At 56.9% G+C, this 25,545-nt stretch overlaps 4 protein-coding genes across 7 annotated transcripts in view; 1 reads left to right on the top strand and 3 right to left on the bottom strand.

The window, feature by feature from the left end:
• The window catches only part of TRPM4 (transient receptor potential cation channel subfamily M member 4), a 40,379-nt gene extending 35,414 nt beyond the window's left edge, over window positions 1-4,965 (bottom strand). The window contains exons 1-2 of the mRNA XM_036231786.1: window positions 4,834-4,965; window positions 461-1,295 (exon numbers count right to left, since the gene is read on the bottom strand). Coding sequence (XP_036087679.1) covers window positions 461-901 — 441 coding nt within the window. The 5' untranslated portion in view covers window positions 902-1,295; window positions 4,834-4,965. The remainder of the gene's footprint in view (window positions 1-460; window positions 1,296-4,833) is intronic.
• LOC118611384 lies at window positions 1,295-4,820 on the bottom strand. Its single transcript, XM_036231791.1, has one exon. The coding sequence runs from the start codon at window positions 4,788-4,790 to the stop codon at window positions 3,813-3,815; it is 978 nt and encodes a 325-aa protein (XP_036087684.1). The 5' UTR covers window positions 4,791-4,820; the 3' UTR covers window positions 1,295-3,812.
• Window positions 4,225-24,668, bottom strand: PPFIA3 (PTPRF interacting protein alpha 3). Of its 4 annotated transcripts, none has more exons than XM_036231790.1 (29): window positions 24,417-24,668; window positions 20,179-20,433; window positions 19,836-19,937; window positions 19,303-19,467; window positions 18,907-18,981; window positions 18,335-18,409; window positions 17,798-18,019; window positions 16,686-16,832; window positions 16,457-16,591; window positions 15,933-16,016; window positions 15,652-15,783; window positions 15,141-15,203; window positions 14,885-14,964; window positions 14,477-14,621; window positions 13,747-13,940; window positions 12,519-12,741; window positions 11,702-11,865; window positions 11,446-11,573; window positions 10,673-10,766; window positions 10,405-10,486; window positions 9,553-9,753; window positions 8,265-8,327; window positions 8,081-8,107; window positions 6,841-7,016; window positions 6,322-6,419; window positions 5,923-6,098; window positions 5,767-5,835; window positions 5,362-5,533; window positions 4,225-4,905 (listed from the first exon to the last, which is right to left on the bottom strand). In XM_036231790.1, exons 2-29 carry the CDS (start codon window positions 20,416-20,418, stop codon window positions 4,847-4,849), a joined length of 3,591 nt encoding a protein of 1,196 aa, XP_036087683.1. In that variant the 5' UTR covers window positions 20,419-20,433; window positions 24,417-24,668; the 3' UTR covers window positions 4,225-4,846. The 4 variants fall into 4 exon arrangements, with proteins under 4 accessions (XP_036087683.1, XP_015977878.1, XP_036087681.1 ...); XM_016122392.2 differs by lacking the exon at window positions 24,417-24,668 and having other exon boundaries at window positions 4,225-4,748; window positions 4,834-4,905; window positions 13,747-13,934; window positions 20,179-20,443; XM_036231788.1 differs by lacking the exons at window positions 8,081-8,107; window positions 24,417-24,668 and having other exon boundaries at window positions 20,179-20,442.
• On the top strand, window positions 24,028-25,545 carry CUNH19orf73 (chromosome unknown C19orf73 homolog). Its single transcript, XM_016122325.2, is given in 3 exon segments — window positions 24,028-24,142; window positions 25,102-25,208; window positions 25,210-25,545. Coding segments are annotated over 3 exon segments (471 nt in total). The 3' UTR covers window positions 25,459-25,545.

The raw sequence follows: 25,545 nt of genomic DNA, 5'->3' as shown, positions 1-25,545 counted from the left end.
GGGGAGAGACCCTATTGGCTGGGAAGTGGCAGGGAGGGCCCAAGAGGGGGGTCAGGGGGCTTCTGAGAACGCTTCACAGGGGCATCCAGAGCCGGGAGCAAGGGCCAGAGGAAGGCAGACAGGCAAAGACAGAAAGAGACACGGCAAAGAAAAGACACAGAGAGAAAGAAAGAGAAAGACCCGAAAAGAGACGAGGACCCTCGACATTTATTTGCATAGCCTCAAGTGGCAGCTGGAGCCAGCCTGGGAGAAGGTCTGCTGCCTGTCCGTCCCCATGGGCCACTGTAGGCCATGGACGCGCACTTGTCTCCTCTGGGCTGCCATGGCCAGCCTGCTGCTCCCCAGCGCCATGAACCAGCAGCTGAGAGGAGCCGGGCCGGACCCCAGCAGCTGGAACAGCAATACAGGAGTCGTGGGGCCGTCAGAGGACGCATCAGGTGAGTTTGGCCACCTCACTCACGGCCGTAGCGGTGAGAATGAGGATGCTTCCACAGAGAGCGGGCATCGATTCTGGAGGCACGGAGACCACGGAGAAGAGCACGAACACGTCTCCAGGGAATCCGGTCACCAAATCCAAGGCCACAGGTACCAAGGCCATGAGGTCGGAGACGAGAACGTCTCTGACGAGGAGGTCTTCACAGAGCGCACTGGGCAGGCCCACGAACACAGAGGCGATGGGAACGAGGACACGGACGATTCGGCCGAGCCCCGGCACCACTCCCCCAGCCGCGGGAGCCATGGCCATCAAGACGAGGATGAGAATGAAGTTGTGTCCAGTGAGTATCAACATCATGTCATCAGGCACATACACCGAGGCCACGGAGAGGAAGAGGATGATGAAGATGAGGAGGCGGGTGTTTCTGCTGAGTATGGACACCTGGTTCACAGTCACCAAGGCCATGAAGAAGATGACGACTCCAGTGACTACAAACACCAAGACCACGGGCGACGAGGCCACGAAGAAGAAGAAGATGACGTCTCCGATGAGTATGGACTCCAGGCCCAAATGCACCAAGGCCACAAAGAAGAAGAAGAAGAAGAAGAAGAAGGTGATGATGTCTCTGAGGAGTACAGACACCAAGCCCACAGTCACCGAGGCCACGAAGAAGAAGATGATGACATCTCTGATGAGTATGCACACCAGGCCCACGGTCGCCGAGGCCAAGAAGAAGTAGAAGATGACATCTCCGATGAGTATGGACACCAGGCCCACAGGCACCGAGGCCGTGGGAAGGAAGAGGATGATGTCTCAGATGAACACCACCATCATGTCTCCAGCCATGGATATCGAGGCCCTGAAGACAAAGAAGATGAGGATGAGGACGTGTCCACTGAACACTGGCACCAGGTTCACAGACACACCCACCACAGCCTTGGAGATGAGGAAGAGGAGATCACAGTCAAGTTCAGCCACCATGTTGCAAGTCACCAACCTGAAAGCCACGAGAGCTCGGAAGAGGAGGACTTACCAGATGAGTATAAAACAGAAGTCCCTGGCCATCACCACCACAGGGTCCCCAAGGGGGAAGATGAGGACATCTCTGCCGAGCTTGGCCACCAAGATCCCAGCCATAGACAACAAGGCCACAGAGATGAAGAGACTGGGCACAGAGTGTCCATTAAAGAGATTAGCCACCAGCCCCCAGAACACACAGGGGTCAAGGATAGAAGCTATTTGGAGGAGGGAGATTCTGAGGAGGAAAAGGAAATGGAGAAGGAAGAAGACCACGGCTGGCAGGAGGAAGATGATGAAGGTTCAGAGCAGGAAGAAGAAGGTACTCACCATCACAGCCTGGACCAGGAAGATGAGGAAGATGAGGAGGAAGGTCATGGCCTCAGCCTGAGCCAGGAGGAGGAGGAAGGAGCGGAGGAAGGGGAGGAGGAGAGGAGGGAAGAGAGGGCTGAGGTTCAGGCCCCACCAAGCCAAGACCACGGGGAGGAGGACGACGAGGAGGAGGGGCTCCCCTTCACCATCATCCCCAATCCACTGGCCAGGCGGGAGGTGGCCGAAGGTGGCTCCAGTGAGGAGGATGAAGACACGGGTAAGTGATCTGGCCGGATGGGGGCAGGGAAGAGCCAAGTCAGTCTGGGTCACTGCTGCCCTCCTGTCCCTACAGGCCCACAGGATGCCCAAGAGTACAGGAACTACAGGCCAGGGTCCCTGTGTGGCTACTGCTCCTTCTGCGATGTACGTCTCACCCCAGGTCCACCCGCCAGGCTGTTCCTGGAATTTGCCCTAGGGTCCTGGGGTGCCTTGGGATGGCTCTGAGCAAAGGAGGGGCAGGGGAAGTTCCAGGTGAAGAAAGATACTTCTGGGGCTGTGTGCCGGGCAGGCAGGAGGCCAGCAGACCAAGGAGGAGGGCGGGGCAGTGGTTCAGGAAGGCAGGCCGAAGCCTGAGCTGCAGCTGTGGCTGTGGGGTGGAAGGTCCTTGACAAAGATTAGGCAGGGGGTGGGGTTGGGCCTGGCAGGCAGGATGACGGAAGATACTGAGCTCAGCGTTGGAGGTAAGGAGAGCGAGGAGTTGGGGCGGCGTGGACGACTGGCCGGTGGCTCGCAGATGGGGTTAGGGTTTCCATCTAATCAGGCTCCTCCGATCCCTAGCGATGCACTGAATGTGAGAATTGTCACTGTGATGAGGAGAACATGGGAGAGCACTGCGACCAGTGCCAGGTGAGACATACCCCTGGGCTCAAGGGTCCACCCCACCTCAGGATGGCTCCAAACCCTGGCTTCTGCCCTCAAACTGACATCTTACCCCTGATGCAGCCTTGACTCCACACCCGACCTTGCCCAGCCCTTAACCTCCGCCTAACTACGCTCCCCCTCTGACTCTGTCCTTGACCTCGTCCTGCCACTCACGCTTTATCTATCTATCCCCGCCCCCAGCACTGTCAGTTCTGCTACCTCTGCCCTCTGGTCTGCGAAACCGTCTGCACTCCAGGTAAGCGTGGTGAGTGGGCTCAGGAGAAGCCTGAGGAAGGGGCGCGGTCCAGCGAGGGGAACCCAGGTGGACACACAGCCCAATCTGAGGGGCGGGGCTGGGAGGCTGTGGGGCGGGACTAGGTGTGGAGGCGAGGCCAAGGCTGGGAGTCTGGGAGGGGAGGGGCGAGCACGGGGGGGGGCGGAGCCTGGGCTGAGAAAAGGCTGGAAATAGATGCTGAAGCCTAGGAGGCAAGGATGGGTGCAGGCTTGAAGGATGGGCCTAGAATAGAGTGGGCGGGGCCAAAGCAAGAAGAATTCGAAGGGCGGGGAAATTTGGAGAATTGGGAAATTTTGGAGAAATGGGAACACCCAGAGCAGGGAACAACGAGCGGGAATTTCAAAGGAGTCCCAGTGGAAGAAATTTGGTTTGGGGAAAGAAGTAGGAAAAGGGAGCGAAACTAGCTCTGTTCCCAGACTCAGTGAAAAGTGACCGCCTAATTTCGCCCGTGGTATATCCCTCAAGCCTGTTCTCTCTTCTCCCCCGCAGGAAGCTACGTCGACTATTTCTCCTCATCCCTGTACCAGTAAGTGTGTGGAGGGGGTAGTTTAAGTGCTGTGTTTAGGGTGGCGCTGTCCCGCTGCGCTATCGGACGACTTTGGGACTCCAGTTCCCCATCGGTAAAATGCGCAGGTTAAGGATCTCTGAGCGCCCCGGGTGAGCTTCGGACATTTCGGTTGTCTAACCTCTGCGTCCTCCTCTCCAGGGCCCTGGCAGACATGCTGGAAACTCCGGAACCGTGACTCGACCCCGCAGGCCTACCTCCCTGGCCCTCCACCCCCTTTCCACAGGCCCTATTTATTTCTCTGAATAAACGTGCTCCCTGAAACCTCACTGGCTTCTCGGGGCACCAGGGAATGCAGGTGGGGAACTAGGGACTTGGACTTGTGGGTCTGGTGGAGGAGGGGCCTGGAGTCCCGGGTCCTCGTCGGGGTGGGTTTTCCTGACAAACAAATCAGTCAACACGGGAGCTTTTTGAAACAAATTCTCTTTACCCGTGATCACTGAGTGACGCCTGGGGCAGGGAGGCTGACCAAGAGTCGGGGGCACGTGTTCCCCCACCGTCCTCCCTCCCCCCACGCCACGTCGCCCAGTGGCATCGTGGAAAGAGGATTCTCCCATGCAAACCCCGGGGCCGGAAGGGAACGGGGAGCGCACTTCTGCGCCCCCTACCCCCGGGGCACAGACACGGCCACAGCACGGGGGGCGGAGGGGCCCCGGGGACACGAGACACTGGGGAGGGCGAGGAGACCCCGCCCACAGCTGACCCGAGGAGTCGGCGACCCAACGCAGAGGGTCGAGGTTGGGTGACACAGGGGGCGAGGCTTGTAGCAGCGAGTCCCCCCTCCCCTCCTTGCGGACGAAGAAGGAAGACTTGGGCCCCGCAACTGGGAAGGAGAAAGGGGAGGGGTCAGCCTCCCCTTGCATGCGGCCCAGGAGTGAAGCCCCGCCCCCTTCCCGCAGGGAATGGGCACCCTTCTCCCACCGGAAACTGGTCAATAAATTACAAAGTAGAGAAAAGGGAGGCGGAAGTTTGGGGCAGGATTTCTTCCTGCCCTCTTCTTTCCCCCTCTCGGTCCACTTCATGTAGTTTGGTCCAGGCCCAGTCCATTCGTGAGGCGGGGACGCGCACTCCCCGTTAGTGGGTACAGATGGTCCAGTCCACGGCGCGAGCTCCCCCGCCCGCGCTCCCCGGCGACACCACACTCTGGGCAGGAAGGGGGACAGCCCAGCCTCTGATAGATTCTTCCATCCGAGCGAGGTCACCTGCATTGAGGCCGGGCAGTACGTGGAGCAGTGAAGATCCATCGTGCCGCCCCGAACCCCAAAGATCGCCTGGTACAGTCCTCACCTGGAGGCTTGCACTAGCAGGAATAGGTCCGGACCGAAACGCCGTCTGCGCGGGAACTTCCAGAAGTCTGGCCTGAAGGGAGAGAGAGCAGCGGTTCAGCCTGGAGACGGCGCGCGCGCGCACACACACACACACACACACACACACACACGCACGCACTCCCAGTCCTCTCCGGCGTTTCTCCGATCCTCAACTCCTAGCGTCCTTCCTTGGATTCCCCCTTCCGAGACGAGAACAGGCTGACTCCACGCCCGTTTCCTTCCCGTTCCCGCAGTCTTGGATTCATCCAAGGTGCCCCATTGACGCTGGACGAGTTCATTTCCCACCCCGGAAAAGGGGTGCGGGATCAATCCATTCCGCACCCGAAGGAAAAGAGTTGGCAAATTGGAGCGGCCCATTTGTCGTGGGTGGGGGAGATTAAACTAGGCCATTTCAGAACCTGGAGAGGGAGGTTTCTGGAATGTCGAGTTGGTCATTTTCCCACCCTGAGGAAGGGGGGAAGGGCTGCCGTTTTGGGGAGCCGCCCACCTTCCGGCTGCAGCTTGCGAAGAGGGAGCCCCGGCGAGCCCAGGGCCCCTGCTGCGGCCGAACGAAAGTTGGGGGGCAACATCTCAGCTGAGTCGGGGGTTACGCCTCGGAGGTCCTTCTCTCGGAACATCTTCCGCCAGGATGGGGAGCGGCTGAAGGACTTGGCGCTGTCCTAGGTACAAGGGCCGGGCAGCTAGTGAGGGACTAGGGTCCGGGTTTGGTTCCAGCCCTTTCTTTGACTCCACCCTTTTCCGTGTTTCACCCCTTTCTTTAACCCCGCCCCTACCCCAGCCCCGCCTCCAACCACGGCTCTTGGCAAAGTCAAGCCCCACCCCTTCGGCTCCAGCCCCAGAGGTGCAACAGATGCGCAGCTCCCGGAGCTGCTGCTGCTGCTGCGGCGCCCACCTCGTCCAGCCGCCTGTCTGTGCCCAAGGAGATGAGGTTACTGAATTCCTTTTCCAGGAGCTGCCGGGCCTGGGGAAGAGAGGTGGGGGAGGGGTTGCCGCGAGCAGGCTGCGAGGCGGGGAGGCCCGGAATGCCCGTGGCTGAGCGGCAGCTCACCTGTGCATTCTGCGTCGGGATCTGCAGAAGCAAGGCCAGGTCGGAGTAGTCGAAGGTCTCGTCCAGGGCGAGCAGCGCCCCGTGCACCCCGCTCTCCGTGAGGTTCGTGGCGAATTCCTTCAGGCCCAGTCCGGACACCCAACCCATGACCCGCTCATTGGACCACACCATCACGTCTGGGGACGAAAGGGAGCCTAAGCTGCAGGCCCATCCAATTTGGCCCATACTTCACCCCCATTTCCGCTTTCCTGGACACGCCCCCTGTGCCGGCTCTACCCCGGCGTTTATGGCAGCACTCTCCTTCCCTGGCCTCCCCTCGCCCCAATTACCCGTTCTCCAGCCCTGCCCCAAACCCCTCCACCTGGCTCCCAGGTGGGACTCCTACGCTCCTCCGCTCACCTCGGATCTGGGTCTGACTTTCCTCCCGCCTCCGCTCCAGGTCTTTACGGTCATAGTTGAGCCGTTTCAGGCACATGATCCCATAATGCAGACTCACCCTGAGCAGCAGGGGAAGTGGAGTCACAGAGGAGCCTTCCCAACCCCAGTGACTGCCGTTCCTATTGGTCCCGCCCCCATCGACCCGTGCTGTCCTGGGAGAAGTGAGAGACTTGTTCCATTCGGGTCACTTCCAGTGATCGCTGACCTTCCCAGGAGTCGGGGCAGATCAACGGGCAGTTCGTACAGGTTAACTTGGAAGGGGTGTGGAGTCAGCTAGCCAAGCTGTCTCGGGATCTAGACTTTTCCCTAGTGGACCATCTTATTGCTGGAAGGGGTACAGGAGTCAGGATTTCCTGAGAATCCAGGCTGAAGGGCCAAAGACAGTCCAAGGAATTTCCCGTGAGGAGCCCCATTGGCCAAAGACTCTCTAGGGGGTGGGGCTTCCCCTTGAACTGTCCCCATTGGCCAGGCAGCCCCCACCTGTGGAAGCTGTCCACCATCTTGAGTTGGCCCCGGAGCTCCTTCTTGTTAAGATGGTCTAACATGCGTGCGTCCACCAGCGACTCCATGAAGTAGCTGCGGTATTGGGGCAGCCCCAGGCTGGGCAGCCAGTCGTTTCCCACCCACTCGTGGTTCATGTCGCCATATGCCAGGATCTGGGGCCATGGGCAGGTGGGGGAGGGATCAGCCTTTCTGACCCCTTCCCATGTATGTATGAAAGGGTACAGTCCCACCCACCCAACCCAAGGTTGTTCTTTTTACACAACTAATAGCAAGACAATGGCCAATCTCTGCTCAAGACAGTAAACCAATCCAAAATTGTCTCCCACTCCTTCAAAATGAAACAATAGACTTGTCTACTCGAAGTGTGGTCCTTGGACCCACAGCACCACCATCACCTGTGGACTTGCTGGAATTGCTGGATTCGTCAGACCCCATCCCTGGCTAATGAATCAGAATCTGCATTCTCACAAGATCCTAGGGTGACTCGAACTGTATATTAAAGATCGAGAAGTACTAATCTAGCGGTGTCACAACTCGGAACAGATCAGTCCAACATCACTACTCCCCCAAGTGAGGACGACGTATCCCACAGCAAAGGATAATGGATCCGTCCATCACTCTTGTACTGTCTGGAAAATACTAGTCTAATCCTGAATCTGGCCCAGAACAATATTCTAGATCAACCCAAAGTCCCGCACTGCCATTAGCATAAGGAAACAATCCATAGCGCCCCCCCCCCACTAGAAACAAAGACCCCAGTCCAACACAGTTCTTCCATCTCTAGTTAAGTTCATGCCTCTCCCTCTTGAGAACAACGTGTAGCTCCTCCTCCCCAGCTTCTCGGCCTGATGTGCTGCTCCCTACCCAAAAGCTCTCGCCTTTGCTGGGCAAGCTGGAACAGTTCCCTTTCCCCCTCAGTCAGAGGGAAAACGGGTGCTCAGCGTGGCCCTCTAGTTAGAGCAGCCCCTGGAGCGCCCGCAACCCACGATAATGAGATGCCCCGTGCGCCACACTAACAATGGAACCACAGGGCTTCTGCACCGACCCCCACCAAGCTACAGTGAGACAGTCCAGAGCCGAGCTCCGTGCGCAGCGCCCCCGCGCGGTGATGATGGAATGCTCGGGCGAGGGTAAGGGCGGGGCTGGGAGAAGGAGAGGAGTCCATGCAGCGTGCACAGCCTGTTCATGCGCCCACACACCGCCCCGCGCCCCCTACCTGCTCCCAGCTGATCTCCTTGGTCTCCTGACCCGTTAGTGGGAAGAGGGGAGAGAAGGGGTGGGTTACGGGGTAGGCGGAGGGCGGGAGGGAAGAACAGAAGTACAGACAGCCAGACTCGCCCCACGCTCCTCCCCAGGGAGAGTTAGTGCCACCCCCAAGGCCGCCCGCAGGGGGCACTCACGGGCTTAGTCGTGGCCGTAAGGGACTCCATCTCCTCATGTGTCATCCACACGTTTCCTGTGGACTGAGAGCCCAGGGGTGTTATGGAAGGTTATAGAGGGCTTCAGGAGAGGGGAGGGGGAGAGGTCGTGCTCCTGGAGGCCCAAGCCATGTACATTTATACACATTCTGCTTTCTGGCTGAGAAAGGCCCGTCAGTGCTTGGGCTCGGCAGCAACAGAGAAAAGGAATGATCACTTGTTGAGCGCCAGCTATGTATCGGAACATGGGCTTTGGGGTTGAACAAATGCAAGTGTGACTTGGGGCCCTGTGCCAATGACGTCAGACGTACAGAATGTGGATTCAGAGTGAGCGACGGGGCCCTTTGGGGGGAGGGAGACGTATTCACATTTATTAAGCGCCTCCTCCCACAACCCCAGGAGTCAGGAATTCATATATTCATTCAAACATTTATGCAGCGCCTCCTGGGTGCCAGATCTGGAATATGCAAGGAGAAATTTGAATATAAACAGGAAAGAAGCTGAAATTAGCAATAACGTTCATGTTCTGAGGTATGATAAAGGTGTGGTGGCTGCGTGTGAGAATGTTCTTATTTTTAGAAGATGCCTACTGAAGTAATTTTTCAGACTAACTTGTTATGTCCACAAACTATATTCGGGCGCTTCAAGTACACACCAACGAACACGCAGACACATAAATACCAAGTATGGCAAAAGATTACGATTGCTGATTTAGGCATGGCACACATAACTTTCTGCACGGAACGAAAGGATTAAATATTAGAAGGCATTAAACGCTATGGGAGAAAATTAGGCATTAATGAGCTGGGGTGATGAGTCATGACTAGTTTAGCTGTTGAGTTAGGGAGGCTTCTTGGAAGTGGTGACATATGAGCTGAGACCTCAAGGATAGGAAGCCGTTCTTGCAGGGAGAAAGGGGGAGGGGTGTTCCAGGCAAGAAACAGAAGGTAACGAAGGATCAGAGCCCTCAGGGAAGGCGTGGGACAGGGGGCCCCTCCTCAGGAGTCTTGCAGGAAACCATATGAATTTGCCTTTTTCTTCGGGTGCAATACTTCTGGCCACAGTGTGTAAAGCATCCTGAGGGGTTGGGGGCAGAGGGGAGGCAGAGAGACCTGAGGGGAGAACCCCCCAGAGATAATCCTGGTGACATATAGGAAGTAGGTCTACGGGTCCAGTCGGCTGGAGTAAGCAGGCCCAGGATTGGTTAGTCTGGGGACATGGGGCGGGGCCTTGAGACAGCACTGGCTGGGATTGGCCATTGGACACTCACCGTGCGGGAGGAGGCGGGAGCCGAGGGCGAGGTGAGTGAGACCATCTCCTGGATGGCAAGGCGCAGCTTGAGCCGGTGCAGTGGGTTGCTGATGCCGATCTCACGCTGGATCTCCGTGTCCGACAAGTTGGCCATGATGGCACCACTCTTGACATTGGCGCGACAGGCGGCCACATACCACGCAGGCATGCCTACCCACAGCTGGACCAGGAAGGGAGGGGAGAAGGAGAGACAAAGGCAGAGGAGAGATGGGAAGTATGGGAGAGAGACAGGGAGAGATGGAGACAGAGAGATGGGGAAAGGCAAGTTGGGGAGAAACAGGAAGATACAGAAAGTTCGTAGTGAGAAGAAACAGACAAGGCAAGTCAAAGAGACATGAGAGTTACAGGGAGACAGAGGAGGAGAGTCAGAGAAAGGTAATGCAGAGTCAAAAGGGATAGGGAGAGACAGAGATGAGGAGAGACACACCGAGGTGAGAGACAGGCGTAGGAGAGAGACATGGGAAGACCCGGAGACATAGGAAGAAATATGGGGAATGACAAAAACACAGAGATGGGGAAACAGGCAAGAAAAATAGAGACAAAGAATTCCAGACAGAGAAAGACATGGGGAGAGACAGAGAGACAACAGGAGACCAGGACGGGAGGGCATGGTCATGGGGCAGGGGTGGAGGGACAGGGAGAAAGAATAGGAAGATCAGCAGGAAACCTGACCCTTGCCAGGGCCTCACGCCCACCCTCCCACCCCCCACTACTGGGCTAGAAGGATGCTGCTGGGTGGACCGTGCCAGCCTTAATGGGGTTGTCACACGGATTGGGGATTAAGAGTCTGGGCATCTCTGGGCCCCGGTACCTCCAGCCAGGAGACCACGGTGGGGCCATCCCAGGCGGCAAAGGGCAGGCCCTGGCGGCAGGCCTCCTCCAGAAGTTCATGCCTGGGGAGAGGGGGCCAGGGCAGGAGCTCAGGGGTAGACACCCAGCCCCCCTGGATGGCCCCCTTCACCACGACCCCCTCCCAAAGCACGTTTTATGAATGTAGAAAACGTGGCAGAAGGTTTAAAAAAAAAAATGCATGTGAATCTCCGTTAAGTCCTCCCCCCACTCCCCATCCCCGCGCTCACTTCCTCTTGTTCCTTCGGTCCTTGTCTCCTGGGCCTGTCAGCTTGGCCAGCCCCAGAGGGTCAGTGGCCAATGTCTCATCTGAGGGTGTTCCAGCTAGAGGCAGAGAGGGGCAAAAATTTGGAGAGTCTCAAGGAGGAGGCAGAATCTTTCATTCTCGAAGTGGTGATAAGGATGCCAGGAAAGCAGAGGCCCCAAGGGAGTAGTAAACAAGGCCACAAAGAGGGAGTGATAAAACCAGACATGGACCAATGTCACCTCCCAGGCGGTAAACTGGAGACATCCCCTAAACAGGGGATTCACTGAGCTGGCCTTGTCAAGGTGGCAGTGGCATGCTGGTAAGTGTTTAACAGCCGGCTCCCTGGGGAGAGGGGAAATATTCCCTCGTTTGTAGCATTTGCCAATTTCTGTGCTGTAAATAATCCTACCATGTTAATTTCAAGCTATGGATGTGATGTCAAGTAGTTCACAAAACCCTTGAAAATGTGACTATTGGCCCTCATGAGGCCGTACAAGCTGGATCCAACACACCAGGTGCCTACCTTTAGGATTCTCCTTCCTCTTTTTCTATTAAAATAAAAAGAGGTAAATAAAATAAATTCATGTATCCCTCCAGTCACCCGAACATTCTTCAGAGGGCCCTTTCTTTGTCCCTCCTTCCCTCTCCCTCTGCCAAGTCCTGTCCCTTCATATTCCAAATAAATTGCCAAATGAATGAAGAAGTGAATGTCAAGTGAATATGTAAAGAAGGAAGGGTTGGAATCAGGGTACTCACCCAGAGAAGAGCTGTCGCGGCCAGGGGGTCCCATTCGCCCCTTCTCTTTCTTGCCAAAGAGACGGCCTATGGATGACTTGATGCTCTTCTTTTTGGGGGCTTTGTGCAAGGAATCTGGGGTACCCTCACTGGGTGAGAAAGACAGAGTGAGAGCAGACCCCATCTGGGATGCCTCCTCTCATCCCAAGTCCTTGTCCATGCCTATCTCATCAGCCCAAGCAAGCTTGTCCCTGTCCTATCCTTTGCCTCTACTGACCTTGCCCGTGGGGGTCCCCCATCTTCCAGGGATCCCGCCTGCAGTGCCAAAGCTTGGGTCATTCTCTCAAGTCGGGCAGAACGGGGAGTGGGAGGTGGGGTGTCTCCTGAGATGGCTGGCCCTTCTCCTCGTGGAGCCCCAGGTTCCTCCTTGGGGACATGATTCTAGGAACAGAGAGGCAGAGAGGCTGGATTGAGTTGGCGGAAACATGCTGGTGGCCCCTCATTAGTTGGGATGTCTACTAGGGAGGGTCTGAGATGCCTGTAGTTTGGGCACCATTTCTGAATGTAGCCTATATTAAGAGGGGGTGAACTGCAGAAACATAAAGCCAATGAGTACAGTCCCACTGGAGGATGACAATCCCATATTTATAGTATCTTATCCTATGGTGTCAGGAGTGGGATTTGCAATCTCAAGTAAAGCTAATAGGTTACAGGTTCTGGAAGCAGGAAAGCTTGGCTTTAAGGCAACAAAATAGGGCCGATATCTCTTATGCCTCCCTCAAAAGTCAATTCTGAGGACCTAATGGTAGTTCTCAAATGTATGATTAGTCATAGAAACATTTTTTAAAAATCCTATGTAGAAATGTAGCACATAAAACAGGTAAAAGGAGACCAGATCTAACTAAAGTACACATTAGGGTTCAGAAACCCCGTGGCTCAGCCTTCCCTTGGCCCTTTGAGTTGGAACTATTAGGGAAAGCTAAGGTTGCTTTTGAAAAAAACTGGTGTCTGCGGTTATTATTGCATTCATTGGGGAGCCCAGTTTCTGATCTCGTACCCACCCCACCAAGCTAGGGAAACTTCAGAACACTCACAGCTTTGTCGGTGCCCTCACGGGCAGGGCTAGGGGGTGCCAGACGGGGTGTTGAGTGGCCGGAACTGGGAGGGGAAGGGCTGGCAAGGGTAGAGGTGGTGAGGGAGGGGGGTAGTGAGCAGCTACTACGGTAGCGGCCCAGCGAGTCCAGGCCGGAGCCAGACACCCGGCTCTCCAGCTCTTCTGCCCTTTGTTCTGTTGTCTCTTTCTCCTCTTGGATGAGCCTGAGGAGGGAAAGGGGAAGACTGAGTGAGAAGATTGGGGCAGACAACGGGAGGAGTCTGGAGAGTCCAATGAGCCAGAAAGCACGGTGAGGCAAAAATAATTCCAGGGAAGGCATCATGAGGTTCGAGGGCCTTGGTGGATTCCTGACGCCTCACAGGTTCAAGGGGAGTTAAAGGTTATGATAAGCTCAGGAGGTCATGGAGGGATCATGGAGGATGATCAAGGTCTGCATCAGAATGACCCTGATGAAAACTTAGTGGTTCTGGAAAATCATAAAGGAATTGCTATGGGCAAGAGGTCAGAATCCAAGGAGGATGGCAAGCACAAGGTCCTGAGAAGAACGAGACGCGGTCAGGGGCTCGGAGGTCAGCCTAGGGTCTGGGAAAGGTCTTGGAGTCATCTCATATGTGAGAGTCGATGCCTCAAGTCAGACCGAGTTTGAATGGAAAGTGATGCTCGCATTGGTATATTTGCTGGGACCAAGGAGAACATGTTATTAGAAAATTGCTAAATAAGGCGGTTGCTGGGGAATCAGGGTGGACTTTACATGATGGGAGAACTCTTAATAAATTGAAGATTCTTAATATTAGGTAGAAATTCTTGGTGTAGAGAGTTGCAGTTCTTGATGTGTTAGGGTAAGATTCTTGGTGTTTGGGGATGGGACGCTTGTAACGTGCTAAGATTTTTGGGTACTGGGAATCTGTGGGTACTGGTGAGTGAAGCCATGCGATCCATGGTATACCGGAGGGTTCTTGATGTACTGGATAGAGAATTTGGGTATTTGGGGGTACAGTCTTTGCCGTATTGGGAAATCATGAGTACTGACTGGGAGATGAATGTATGTGTTCACAGAGGAAACTTCTGGGTGTATCTCGGGGGACTCCTGGATACTGCAGGGGCGTTGGGTTGGGACAATTCCTTGAGGATGGTGGGAGAGGACATGGGCTCTGGCCTTCAGATCAGACTCCAGGGCCAGTGGCAGAGCAGGACGGGCCAGCACTCACTTGATCTCCTTGTTGATGGCTTCCAGCTGCTCCTGAAGCATGATGGCCAGTGTCTGGACGTCAGCCTGTCCACTGGGGGACAGCAGCTCAGCCCCAAACATCCCCTCTGCCTCCTCCTCATCTGAGCCATCTAGTTCCCCAGGAAACGGGGGTGGCATGGACCCCGTAGGGGCAGATCGCTCCCATTCCTGTCTCTGTGTGGAGACAGAGGGACACCAGGTGGATGGGGGCCGAAGAGGCAGGCGCTGGGTCTTCCTTCAGCTCTCCTGACCTCATCCACCCTCCGTGATCCTGCCCACGTTGCCCAACACCGACTGCTCTCACCATGTGATCCAGCCCCCGCACTTTTTCCAGACCCATTTTCTCTCCCAACGGGTCCATTTTCCTGACCACCCTCCACCCACGACTCCACCTCCTTCCTTGACTTCACTGTTTCCTGTTACTCTGCCCACTTCCTTTCTTCCCATCACCCATCATTCCCAGACCCCGTCAGCCCTCTCCCTACCCTATCAGCCCTCTAAAGTCCTCACCAGGCAGCAGAATTTCCACATGAAGAGACAGCCAGGCAGTGGGGGTGATGGAGTTGTGGGAGAAGGAGAGAAGACAGCATGGGTCCAGGAGACCCTGCTTCTCCACCCAGCCCCCATCCAGAGCTCCACACATTAGACCCATTTCCCACCGTTGCCCTCCCAGACCCTGCTCTGCCTGTGCCCCAGAAGTGGCTGTTGACCTTAGAGGGTTCATCCTTGACTCCTGACCAGCGGCTCCTCTTGCCTGCCCGGCCACTGCCAGCCCCATAGGGGTCCAGGTGGGCACCAGAAGGTAAGGTGGGCGCCTGGGAGTAACGGAGCTCCAGGGCACTGCCAGGGAGAGACCTGTGGGCATGGGGAGGGCACTCAGAGGCCAAAAAGGAAACAGAAGTAAAAGGACCACAGGGGAGGGCCCAGGGTCCGGGGACTGGGAGAGGGAGCTGAAGTCAAAGGTCAGGCAAAAGGGTCTGGGGTGAAGGGTCAAAACTCAGGGATGAGTGGATGTCTCAGGAAGACAGGGAGTGGGACGGAGGAGACGAAGGGCTTGGAAAGGATGAGCTTGGTCAGGGCAGTCCATGAGCGGAGGTGGGACAGGAAGGTACAGTCACCTGGAGTAGGAGGATGGTGGCCTCCCCCGCAGCTGGTCAATCTCCATCTGCATTCTCTCCATCTCTGCCAAGAGCTGCTCCTGCGGGGAGCGGATGCGGGCTGTCAAGTCAGAGTGTGCCCCAGAGTGTGCCCCGCGGAACGCTCCAGGGGTGGGGGGGCTGATTCCACTGCCAGGCTCCAAGCTCTCCTGCTCCACCCCTCCAGGCCATGCCTCCGCACCTCCCCTCCAGTCCACCCCTCTGGGCCCCTTCCTACTTTGTTCAGCAGCAGCTCGTCCTGAAGCTTCTTCATGTTGGCAATCTCCTCACTCAGGGAGTTCTGTGGGGGTACAGGGGGCAGAGCCTGAGGAATACATGCTCTGGGGGCCTGAGAGGACTCCAGGGGGAATGAGGTGGGCAAGAACTGAGAGCTGGAGGGTGTTTGGGGTGTCAGCCAAAGATGCAGTGGGGAAGGGGAGTCCCTGGGAGCCTCCGAATTCCGCGTTCTGTGTAATCAAAGGATTCAGCTGGAGGGTCCACAAGGTTAGAGGCTTGGGGAAAAGCCAAGAACTCAGGGTATAGGTGCCCTAGAATTTAGCTCTTGGGGTGTTTAGACTTGATCAAAGAGTAGTCCCGCAACAGAGCGGAGAAGTCTCTTGATTTCGGGATGCCCAGGTTTGAGGAGATCACAGATAATGAGGGATGTAGGGGAGAGATCTGCGGCCGCGGGATTCCGGGGAGAGGTAGTCCAAGATGCCAGGGTGTTGGAGTCCAAGGTTGAGACGCACCTTCTCCTCCAGCGCCCCCATGCGCTCCTTGAGGTGAAGCTGTAACCTCTCATTGGATTCGCTCAACAGTTTGTCCACTGTCTCGGACAGCCGCTTATTGTGGTCATCGTTCATCTTCTCCCGCTGCCGGGCCTGCCCGAACGCGAGGGAGTGAGGGCTGATAAAGCCTGCCTGGCCCAGAGTACCGCCCCTGCTCTAAGCTCCGCCCCAGGCCCGCCTCTCATCTAAGTCCCGCCTACAGCCTGAAAGCCCCGCCCTTACTGCTGTCACTGTCCCCTCACCCGCTGTAGCTCCTGGTTCTTCTCCTCCAACTGGGCCTCCAGCTGCCGAAGCCGCTCCTCGAAATTCCCATGACGTTCCTCAGCCTAAGGGACGGAATCCATGACATCTGTCATTGCCCCACTAGGACCCAGTCAGGCTCCAGTCCTGCCTCTGTCAAGACTGGGCGCCAGGCCAGGCCCCTAAGGCTCCAGGCTCCTCCCACCGCAGGACTCCAGGCGCTACACATGAGATTCAGCCCCTGCCCCCACCTCCAGGCCCCGTCTCTTTCTCAGCTCATGTTCCAGGCCACCCCACCTTTCAGTCCGGACCAGAGAACGTCCCCACCCCGAAACCTCCAGGTTCTGCTTCCATTCCAAGTCCCATCTCTTGCCCCGTCTTTTTACCCAGAATCCACGCTGCGGGTCTCCTACCCACCCCCCCAGACTTGAGGCCCCGCCTCCTCCAGGCCCTGCCCCCTCCCCCGGAGACTCCACTCGCCTTCCACCTCCCCCTGCTGCCATCACCACCCCAGGCCTCCTGTCACCTTATTGAGCGCTGCCACTCGCTGGGCCAGCTGCGCCTCTATCTCGGGCAAGGTCTCCGCCTTCTGCAGTGTCTGCTGCAGCTTCTGCTTGGCGTCGTCCAGCCACTCTGCCAGCTGACGACTCTTCTCTTCACTCTAGGAGAGGACAACAGAGACGCGGGGAAGGGAGGAGGTAGGCCACGCGAGCCACGACCTCGCCCTCATCGCCCCTCTCTGGCCGCGCCCCCACCTGCCGGTACAGCGACTCCTTGCTGGCCAACTCGTTCTCCAGTTTGTCGTTGGTGTCGTGCAGAGACGTGGCCTCGCGCTGGGCACTCAGGTAGCGCTTCTCCAGCGTCGTGATCCGCTCCTCCATATCCTCCCGCTGCGCCAGCGCCTGCAGAGGTGGCAAAGGGCCGCGTGCGCTTTGGCTTCCGGAAAGCCTGGGGGTAGCCTAGGCTTAGAAACCCGACCAGGCACCCCAGGATATCCTGGGAAATGAAGTCCCCTGCCATACCGGGCGTCAGAATAGTGGAACCACACCTGCCAAGAGCTCCCAGGTATAGCCAATGTTAGGTCCCCTGCTGCCTGAGAATGAGTATTGTGGTAGCTTCTAGGGCAGAACTGGCTTAGACCCCTCCTGTATGAATGACCTAAGGCCCACAGGATGGGAAGTCTCCACACTCCTTAAACCACTTGCCTCAAAAATCCAGGCCTGAGATTTTTTTAGCAACTTCTGGCCCAGACTTAAAATTACAGAGCGATGCCCTAGGGTCTCATGGAAAACAAAGGTCCCTTCCATTTGTGAGGCAACATTTCCCAAGATGTCCCAGGGTCACATAGGCTTAGAACCCCAGAGAAGGTGCTTGTGGGAGATGGACCCTGCCCCGGAGCCCTTGTGGGGGTGGATCGCATTTCCCAACAGGCTCCAGGCTTAAAATGGCCCTAGTGCATGATGCCCACTCTTCTTTCTCATCCAGGACCTTCGAAAATTCATGCCCTACATTTCCCAGCAGTCTCTGGGACATGGGAGTTAGGATCAAGGAGCCTAAGCCAGGATGGGACGAAATGCAGACAAAGCATTCAGTTGAGAGGCATGGGAGAATTTCCCAATGATAAAATAACTGTGACCAGTTACTGAGCACCTACCATGTATGTGCTGCATGCCAACCCTCTGACAAAGGGCATAAGCCCTATCTTACAGGTTAGGAAACGGGCTCAGGGTGGAGGAAAATCTACATAGCTTGTGGGCTGAATCCAGGTTCCACCATTCATGAGCTGTGTGATTTTGGGCAAAGGGGAACAGGGAAGGTTAAGGGAAGGGAGGGACAGAGGGCAGCCCACCAGGGGCTCCGGCCTCACCTCCTTGAGGTCGCGCTGGAGCTTGGCGTTAGCTTCCTCGGCCTTACCCAGCTCGCGGTGGGCGGTGCCCAGCTCCTCCTCCAGCTGGCTCATCTGGCGGCACAGCACCGCCAGGCGGTCCCGCAGCTGGCACACCTCCGCTCGCTGCCGCTCCAGGGCCTCCTCCAGCTCTGCTGTGCGTCGGTTAGAGTCCCCGCCAGGACCCAGGCCATTGGCAAGGGTCTGGAGTGGAGACAGTGGGGGAGGAAGGGACAGACCCCAGAGAGGGTATGGAGAGAATGCAAGGAGAAAGCCCATGGGAATGGAGAGTGAATTGCAGATCGGTTCGGGTTATGGGGGTCACAGAGGTTAGCTAAGTGACCTGAATCAAAGGTCAAAGGTTAAGGCCAATGAGAGTCTTAGGAGTTCAGACATCCTAGGATCGGTGAGGATCATACCAAACATTAAAAGGACCATCACAATGTCAGAGGGCTGAGGGAGGTCACGAGGATGGGGACCAATGAAGAGCATGGGGAGTGAAGGACTTCCACTTCTTACCTGCCCGTCCCCTTCCTTGCCGGGCTCCTCCAGCCCAGACCGGCGCCTAGACAGCTGCTCTCGAAGGCTCAGAGTCTAGGAATGGGAAAGGGAGATCAGGGCAAATGGAATATTAGTTCCACTTCCCACCAGCACAAACTCTCTAAGGAGAGCTCATAGGTGCCTTCAATCCAGTCAGCACCCCCCACCCCCAGTCTACCCTGAGACCTTGTGATCTCATATCTCTCCTTAGCTGCCCAGCAGGGCGGGAGTCCAGCCTTCTCTTGCACTTAGCCTCCTGGTGGAGGTGTCCTTTTTAGCCCTGACTTTGCCCATTCAACCATTCCCTTGGGAGCGGGTTCTTTCTGTTTGTCCCAACCGCTGTTTCTCACCTTAGACTCACCTTCACTGGGCAGTTCTCTTAGCCCTGCCCAGTGAGTTCCTCCTTAGGAACCCCACTGGCTCTCTCCACAGTCCAACCTCACTGGACCTCTACTCTATTACTGCCCACGACAGATTCTGGAACCCAGAATCAGCTCGCCCCCCTTGGGAGCTCCTTAGTCCCTCCCTCCCCTTCTCGGTCATGCCCCCACCTCCTGGTTGCTGAGCTCCAGCTCCTCCTCTAGCACTGCCACCCGCTCCAGCGCCATCCGCAGTCGCTCCCGGACCTGGGGATGGGGCAGGATGGGAATGAGATGCAGATCAGATCCAATCTAGGACAGCTGACCGTGATGCACATCACCCCGGAATGGGCCTGACAGGGCAACGGTTAGAATTCCTCTATCTATAATGGATGTGCAACCCAAACCAGCTACCAAAGCTGCCCCGCCCTTTTTCCATCATCGACCAGCTAGGTCCCGGTCTGCATAGCCTGTCTCGGTCGGTCGCAGTCAACATTCTTCCCACTTAGGACATCCCTAACCAATCGCAGTCAGAATCTCCCCCAATTCCAGACAGCACCAGCCACACAGGCTCTTCCATTCCCATACCTTCTCATCCAGGGCCTTGTGGTGCTCGAAAAGGGATTTTAGAGCCTTGAGCACCTCCACCTCGGAAGAGACCCCGCCCGGAGACTGGGCCTGGCGCTTCACCACGGTCATGCGCAGTGACCTCTCGTGCCTGGACACCAGGCACTCCAGGTGTTCCAAGAGAAGCTACAGAGATAAGGCACCGGGCCAAAGAAAAGAGGCAGGGAAGAGGAAAAACGTGGTTCAGATAGATGGGGTGGACGGATACATGGACAAAGAGGTTGCACCAGGCAAAGGGGTAAGGAGCGAGATAGGTCAGGAAAAGAGAAAAGGATGTTAGCAGTAGGGGCGGGGTCAAGAAAGGAGTGATACAGGTATAGAGACCATTATGGAGATAGGGGATTGGACATGAAGGAAGTAGAGGACCAGAGGAGGCCGGCCAAGAAGTGGGAGCAGAGAGAAGACAGAAAGGTGAAAAAGGAATAAAGCTGGGTCAGGGGGCAAAACCTGAGGCCCCACCCACTCCATTTAGGCCCCGCCCCAGCACCACTTACCCGCGTGTTGTTCCGCTCCGCCTTCAGTTCTGCAATCTCTTCCTCCCGCTCTAGCAGCTGCTCCCGACATAAGTTCAGCTCCTTCGTCAGAGCCGCAAACTCCTGTCCAGATGTGGGCAAGATCGGGACAATCGGAAGGGCTGTTTGAAGGCCCCGCCCTCCCGGCTAAGCCCCAATCCCTTCCAGGGGATCAAGCCCCGCTCCTTCCCGCGGATCAGGCCCCGCCCACCGCCAGCAAGGCCGGCTCTCCTGACTCCGCCCTTGCAAGCGCCAAGGCCCGCCCCTCCACGCCTTCTGATCGAGGCCCCGCCTCCCGCAGGCCCCGCCCCGGCCCCGCCCAGACCTGGGGCAGAGCGATGCTGAGCTGGCGCTGCAGCGAGTCCTTCTCGTGGCCCAGCTCGCGCAGCCGCAGCTGCGCCGTAGCCAGCCCGTCCTGCGCCTCGCGCAGCGTCTCCAGCAGGCGCTCGCGCTCCGTGAGCATCGTGACCATGAGGCGCTCCAGCTCGCCGCCCGCCTCGTCCGGGCCCAGCGCCGAGCCCCGCCGGCCATCCTCGCTGATGGTGGGCATCACCTCGCACATCATGGCGGCGGTGCTGGCCTGCAGGTGCGGGGGAGGGGGCAGGGAACAGAGACCGGCCTCGTGAAGACACAGGCAGAGAAAATGAGGCACAGCGGGCCACTCTGATACTACATAGAGGAAACTGGCCGGACCACCCAGGCATTGCACAGAAGAAACTGAGGCTTATCCATTCTGATCATGGCACAAGATAAACTAAAACCCTTTGCCCTCAGGAAACCGGGCCTAGCTACCTGCGTGAAAATATTTGAGGAAACCGAGGTCAGACTCTGTCAGGCCCTGGTGGCAAATCTAGGCCCTGCCTAGTCCGAGAACCGAAGTCGGGTGACCCAGGCATTGACTTTGACTGGAAAAATCAGTCTCTACCTGTTTTGGCCCTGCTGAGGATCTCCCGCAACCCACTGCATCCGTGAGACAACTGAGCCCCAGCAGAGGACCATGCCTGCAGAAGACACAGGACTGGGGTCACAGAATTAGGCTACCTGTTATCCTGCTCCTCCCTCTTTCCATTTCTCATCTGGACCTCAGCTCCAGACTTGGCGGGGGATGGGGGAAAGCATGGTGGCCGCCCAGCATGATAGCCATCTCCTATGACCCAGGTGTCCAGTATCCAGCTCCCTCCTTCCTCAGGTCATAGGAGTCTAGGTCCTGGAGTCCCTTACCTCCCCTGGACTCAGGAGTGTGAGCCTCCAGACCCCTCCTTCTCCATCCCAGAGTCAGACACCACACTCCTTCCTCCCCCTGGGGTATGAATCTGGGCTTTCGACCTCCAACGTTGGACTTTAATATCCCAGCTTTCAGACCCCTCCTCCCCCAGGGCCCAGGAGTCCGGGTGCACAAGCTGTGGGCGGAGATGAAGGGAGGTCTCCTGAGCTGCTCCCACGCTCACATCAGGTCAGACAGGCCCAGCTGGCCCAGCCGAAAGCGGGAGGGACTTTCTCTCTGTTCCCTCCTTTCCTTTTCTCCTTTCCGGCAGAGGCATAACCGGTTCTGAGAGTAGATAATTCCCAGCTCCACCCAAGGCAGACTGTGTCCAAAGCCTGGGACTGGGGCCTTGGACTCCCGTAATCAGAGGAGCAGACTGAGAGCCCTGGGACCTGGCGGGAAGAGGCAGCTGCATCCTTTGGGTCTCTGAGCAGGTGCATCTGGGAATCTAGATACGTGAACCCCAGTGCTCAGAGGCCAGAGTCAGGAAAATGTTTATAAGAGGGCAGACCATCCTTCGCTCCCAAACCAACATGGTATCTAAAACCCAGAACCTATTCAGGAGATGCAACCCAGTATGCTTTAGGGAGGCTGCGCTAGCACTTTAAATTCACTGAGAAACAAAGCATAGCAAGGCTGGGCAAAGATCTAGAAAGCACTGTGGCATGTAGACAGTACAGAGTGCAAAAAGGATATATGCTCCCACATTTACAATGTGCTTGGGTTAAGAGCCGCACATGGGACATATTCTAGAACCCAGGTCTGGAACTTTGAACCAGCTGAGAACAATCAATAATTTAAAGAGCATCTGGGTGATCCCAGGATTATTTTTAGGAATATATCTAATGTAGTGCACAACAAACTTAGTTAGGAGACCTAACGTAGAACTCAGAATCTACTAGGGATGAAGATATAACAGAATATGGCAGGAGTTGCATTCTTGGTTTTATCATGTGTCTAGATAATGCTAGAACTCAGAATGCAGAAGATATGCTCTAGAATTCAAAACGTGCCCTGGAGGTGAGGAAAAACCTACAGAGTAGCAAGGAGTTTCCGTGGAACTTAGAAGTGCCTGGGGGAAGATGCAGAAAGATGCATGCTGGGAGTAGAAAATTTACTGGCATAAGGACTGAGCTGGCAAAGGCGAGGAGGGATGTTCTGGAAATGAGGACATTTCTAGGCTGAAGACTCCAGAAGAGGAGCGAGCCTAGAGCATGCTTAGAATGCTGAAGTGGCAGATGGAGGAGGAAGCCTGCAATCCACCAGGGGACAAGTTCTAAACTAACGTCACACTAAGGAAAAGCTGGACAGAGAAAATGGGAATAGAATCTATAACCCGAGAAAGGTAGATGTAAGGTGGAACGTTTCAGTGGGACTCCTCTAGACTTAAGACTGTAGGATTGGGTGGAATCTAAAGCAGAAAAGTGCATTCTAGAACTGACGGCATAATTTGGAGAAAGGCTAGAGCACATAACTAGAAGACACATATTGTAGACCTTAGGATGCCCCTTGAAAAGATAATAAAATCTAGAACAATGCCAAGGATGTGGCTGGAACTTAGAACACACTTAAAATGAACATTTAGCAGAGAATAAGCAAGGACTGGTTTCTAAAAATTTGGAACATGTCTGAGGAGATGGTGGGATCAGAATTTGGCTTGGGGGGATTATCTAGATATCTGAATTCATCTGGGAAAAAACATGCCTGGAATTTAACATCTAACCTAGCACTTAGAACATACCTTGGGTGACGATGGAACAAAGATGTCAACTAGGAGTGTTCCAGGATCTAGAAGTGATCTAGAACATGGACATTGGGAGGGCACTTTAACTGGAAACACTGAAGACGATGGGTAGGTTCTAGATCATCTAATGAGCCCAGGTCACAGAACACATTTGGAGGAAGGCAAGTATGTTTGGCTTATAGCCTGGGAGTGTACTTAGAGGATAGGACATCACAATATGGGTCTCAGAAGGCAGCAGGGTGCTGAAAGCATGTCAAGGAGCTGGGTGTGAAGGGAGAGAATAGAGTTCCAGGGAGCCCAGCTAAGAGGAAATGGGGATGAAGCAGGGGTTGGTCCAGGCTACTGGAGATGTCACGTTGACAGGAAGGATTGTGAGGCCATAGGGACCTGAGTCCCTAAGAGTAAGAGCTGAGGAGCTAGATACCTGCGGGGGGGGGGGGAGGGGCAGAGCTGGGGGCCTGGACTCCAGAATCCTCGTGGAGGTAAAGAACAGGGGGTTTGGAGGGAGGGCTGGGGCAGATGGGCTCAGCAGAGACTAGTGGTCAGTACAGAAGCTGGGATCATAATGCCTGGGTCCCTGAGGAGATGTAGGACTGGGGACAAGGCATCTAGGTCTCCAGGGGGAAGGGCGGGAAGGTGCCAAAGAATTTCATTAAGAATTGTATTCTGAGTCTCTGAAAGGGAGAGAGTCATGGCACCTGAATCTCTAAGGGGGCAGAGGCTGGGGTCCTGGGAGGCTGGGTATATTTGTCTAAGGGGAATAGGGGCTGTTGAACCAGGTGTCTAAAGGGGCCAAGGTCCCTAAGGTGGACAGGGCAGGAACGTTCAGAAGCCTTAACTGCTCAGGAAGGTGCTGGGGTCCCGGAAACCCGGGGTGCTGAGGACAGGGCCGAGAGCCTGGCCAACGGAACCCTGAAACCTTGGCGCCCGGGTCAGGGAGGGCCCGGGTATCCCCGGGTCAAAGGCGCGGCAGGGGGGATCCCCGCACCGCCGGCGCCCCCTCTAAGGCGGCAGGAGATGGGGGCGGCGAGGCTGCCGAGTACCCTGACCATGGACAGCTCCAGAGCCGGCCTATGTCCAGCATAGCGGCAGAGCCGGCCTGGACTAGGGGACGCGGCTGGCTGCTTCAAGCCGGAGGGCTGAATATGAGCAGACGGGGTGCGCGAATGGGGCACTATGCGGACGCGACAGACGACGGACGGCCCTCGCCAAGGGAATGTGACACAGCCGCGGCGGGTGTCTGGAGCTCCCGGGACTGGGCCGAGGAGGAGGAGGATCTAGGTCCAGAGGGGTTCCCAGGGTTGAACTGAAATCCAGGCTCCTGGGCCCTGGAGGAGGCGCAAGGCGGCAGTACGCCTGGGATTCTAGGGTTCGGCTGGGGACTCTGAGAGCCTGGAGCGGCACGCCTGACTCTCTGGGGTTGGGCTGTGAGATCCGGGTTCTGGGGTCCCTGAGAATGAGGAAGAGAATCTAGGGTCTCGAGGAGGCGGGGAAAGCTCGGCGCGGGTCCCTGGGGTGGGCGCTGACAGGCAGGCCTGGCCGGGCTCTCACCTACCTGGTCCGCGGCGGCTGCAGGCGGAGCTGGGCTGCAAGAGGGACGTGGGGTGGGGTGGGGGGACCGGGCGGGGCCCCTGGCGGCGGCCGGGGCCCGGATCTGTAGCTCCGGAGCCCTGTCTCCGCCGCTCGCGCGGGCTCCGCGTCTCTTGCTCCGGCTTGGGCGCTGGGGACCCCCTCCCCCTCACTGTCTCACAGCCCTCTACCCCCTAAAATAGCCTCCTACCCCTGTCACCGGTCAGCCTCTCTCCGTAAGGCCACAGCCGCCAGATCCAGGGGTGCCCACCAGAGCCCCCCAAATCCCACCTTCCCCCCCAAAAAAATTTCCTCCTCCCTCCCCCCCAACAGCTCCCGGGCGGTCGTGGCCCCTTTAACAGGCGACTGACAGACGGCGCTGAGTGGCCAATGGGAGGCATCGTCGGCGCCGGCCGGCGGCTAAACCCCGCCTCCGCGTGGGCCGGGAGGGGTCGCGCGGGTGGAGGGCTGAAGGCGGGGCTCAAGACGTGCCGGCCAATAGGCGCACGGCGTGAAGCGGCTGGGGCGGGGGGCGGAGCCCGGCAGGGGGATGATGTCACCTGGAGTTAGGGGTGCGCGGCGTGGAACCCGAGTCGCAACCCCGGATTCCGCCGGTGGCGCGCGCCGGCCCTCGCGCCGCACGGGACAGGCGGGCTGCGCGTGAGGCGAAGTGGGAGTAAAGGTCGTATTCTAAGGTGGTGGCGACTCCTGGAGACGCTCGATCGGGTTGGAAGGTGGGGTGAATGCTGGGTCGACGAGTGCACCTTATTCCGCACCTCCTGCGTCCGCTTGGGGAACTGCACGCGGCAACCCCAGCCCCGCCTCCCACGCAGACGATAGTACAGCCTTCAGGGCTCCCCTGGCGGACAAGGCTGATGGTTCGCTCCGCCCCGCCCACACCGAGGACGCCCACTGGCTCCCGCAGCTTTTAGGGACTCCGGTGGGACCAGCTACAGAAAGGGCTGGGCCTCCACCCTCAGACTCTTTTAAGAGTAGAGGGCGTTATCTTCCGTTCTGACTCGCACTGAGACCCAGACTGGGTCGCAGCCTCTGCCCTTGGACTTGTCCCTAGGAAGCCGGCCAGCTTCTGCCTTCAGACCTGGGGAAAAGTCTAC

This window comes from Rousettus aegyptiacus, unplaced genomic scaffold (genome assembly GCF_014176215.1).
Source record: "Rousettus aegyptiacus isolate mRouAeg1 unplaced genomic scaffold, mRouAeg1.p scaffold_m13_p_14, whole genome shotgun sequence".
NCBI lineage: Eukaryota > Metazoa > Chordata > Mammalia > Chiroptera > Pteropodidae > Rousettus > Rousettus aegyptiacus.
The sequence above is the reverse complement of the archived record's forward strand: the minus strand, read 5'-3'. Positions and strand labels throughout refer to the sequence as shown.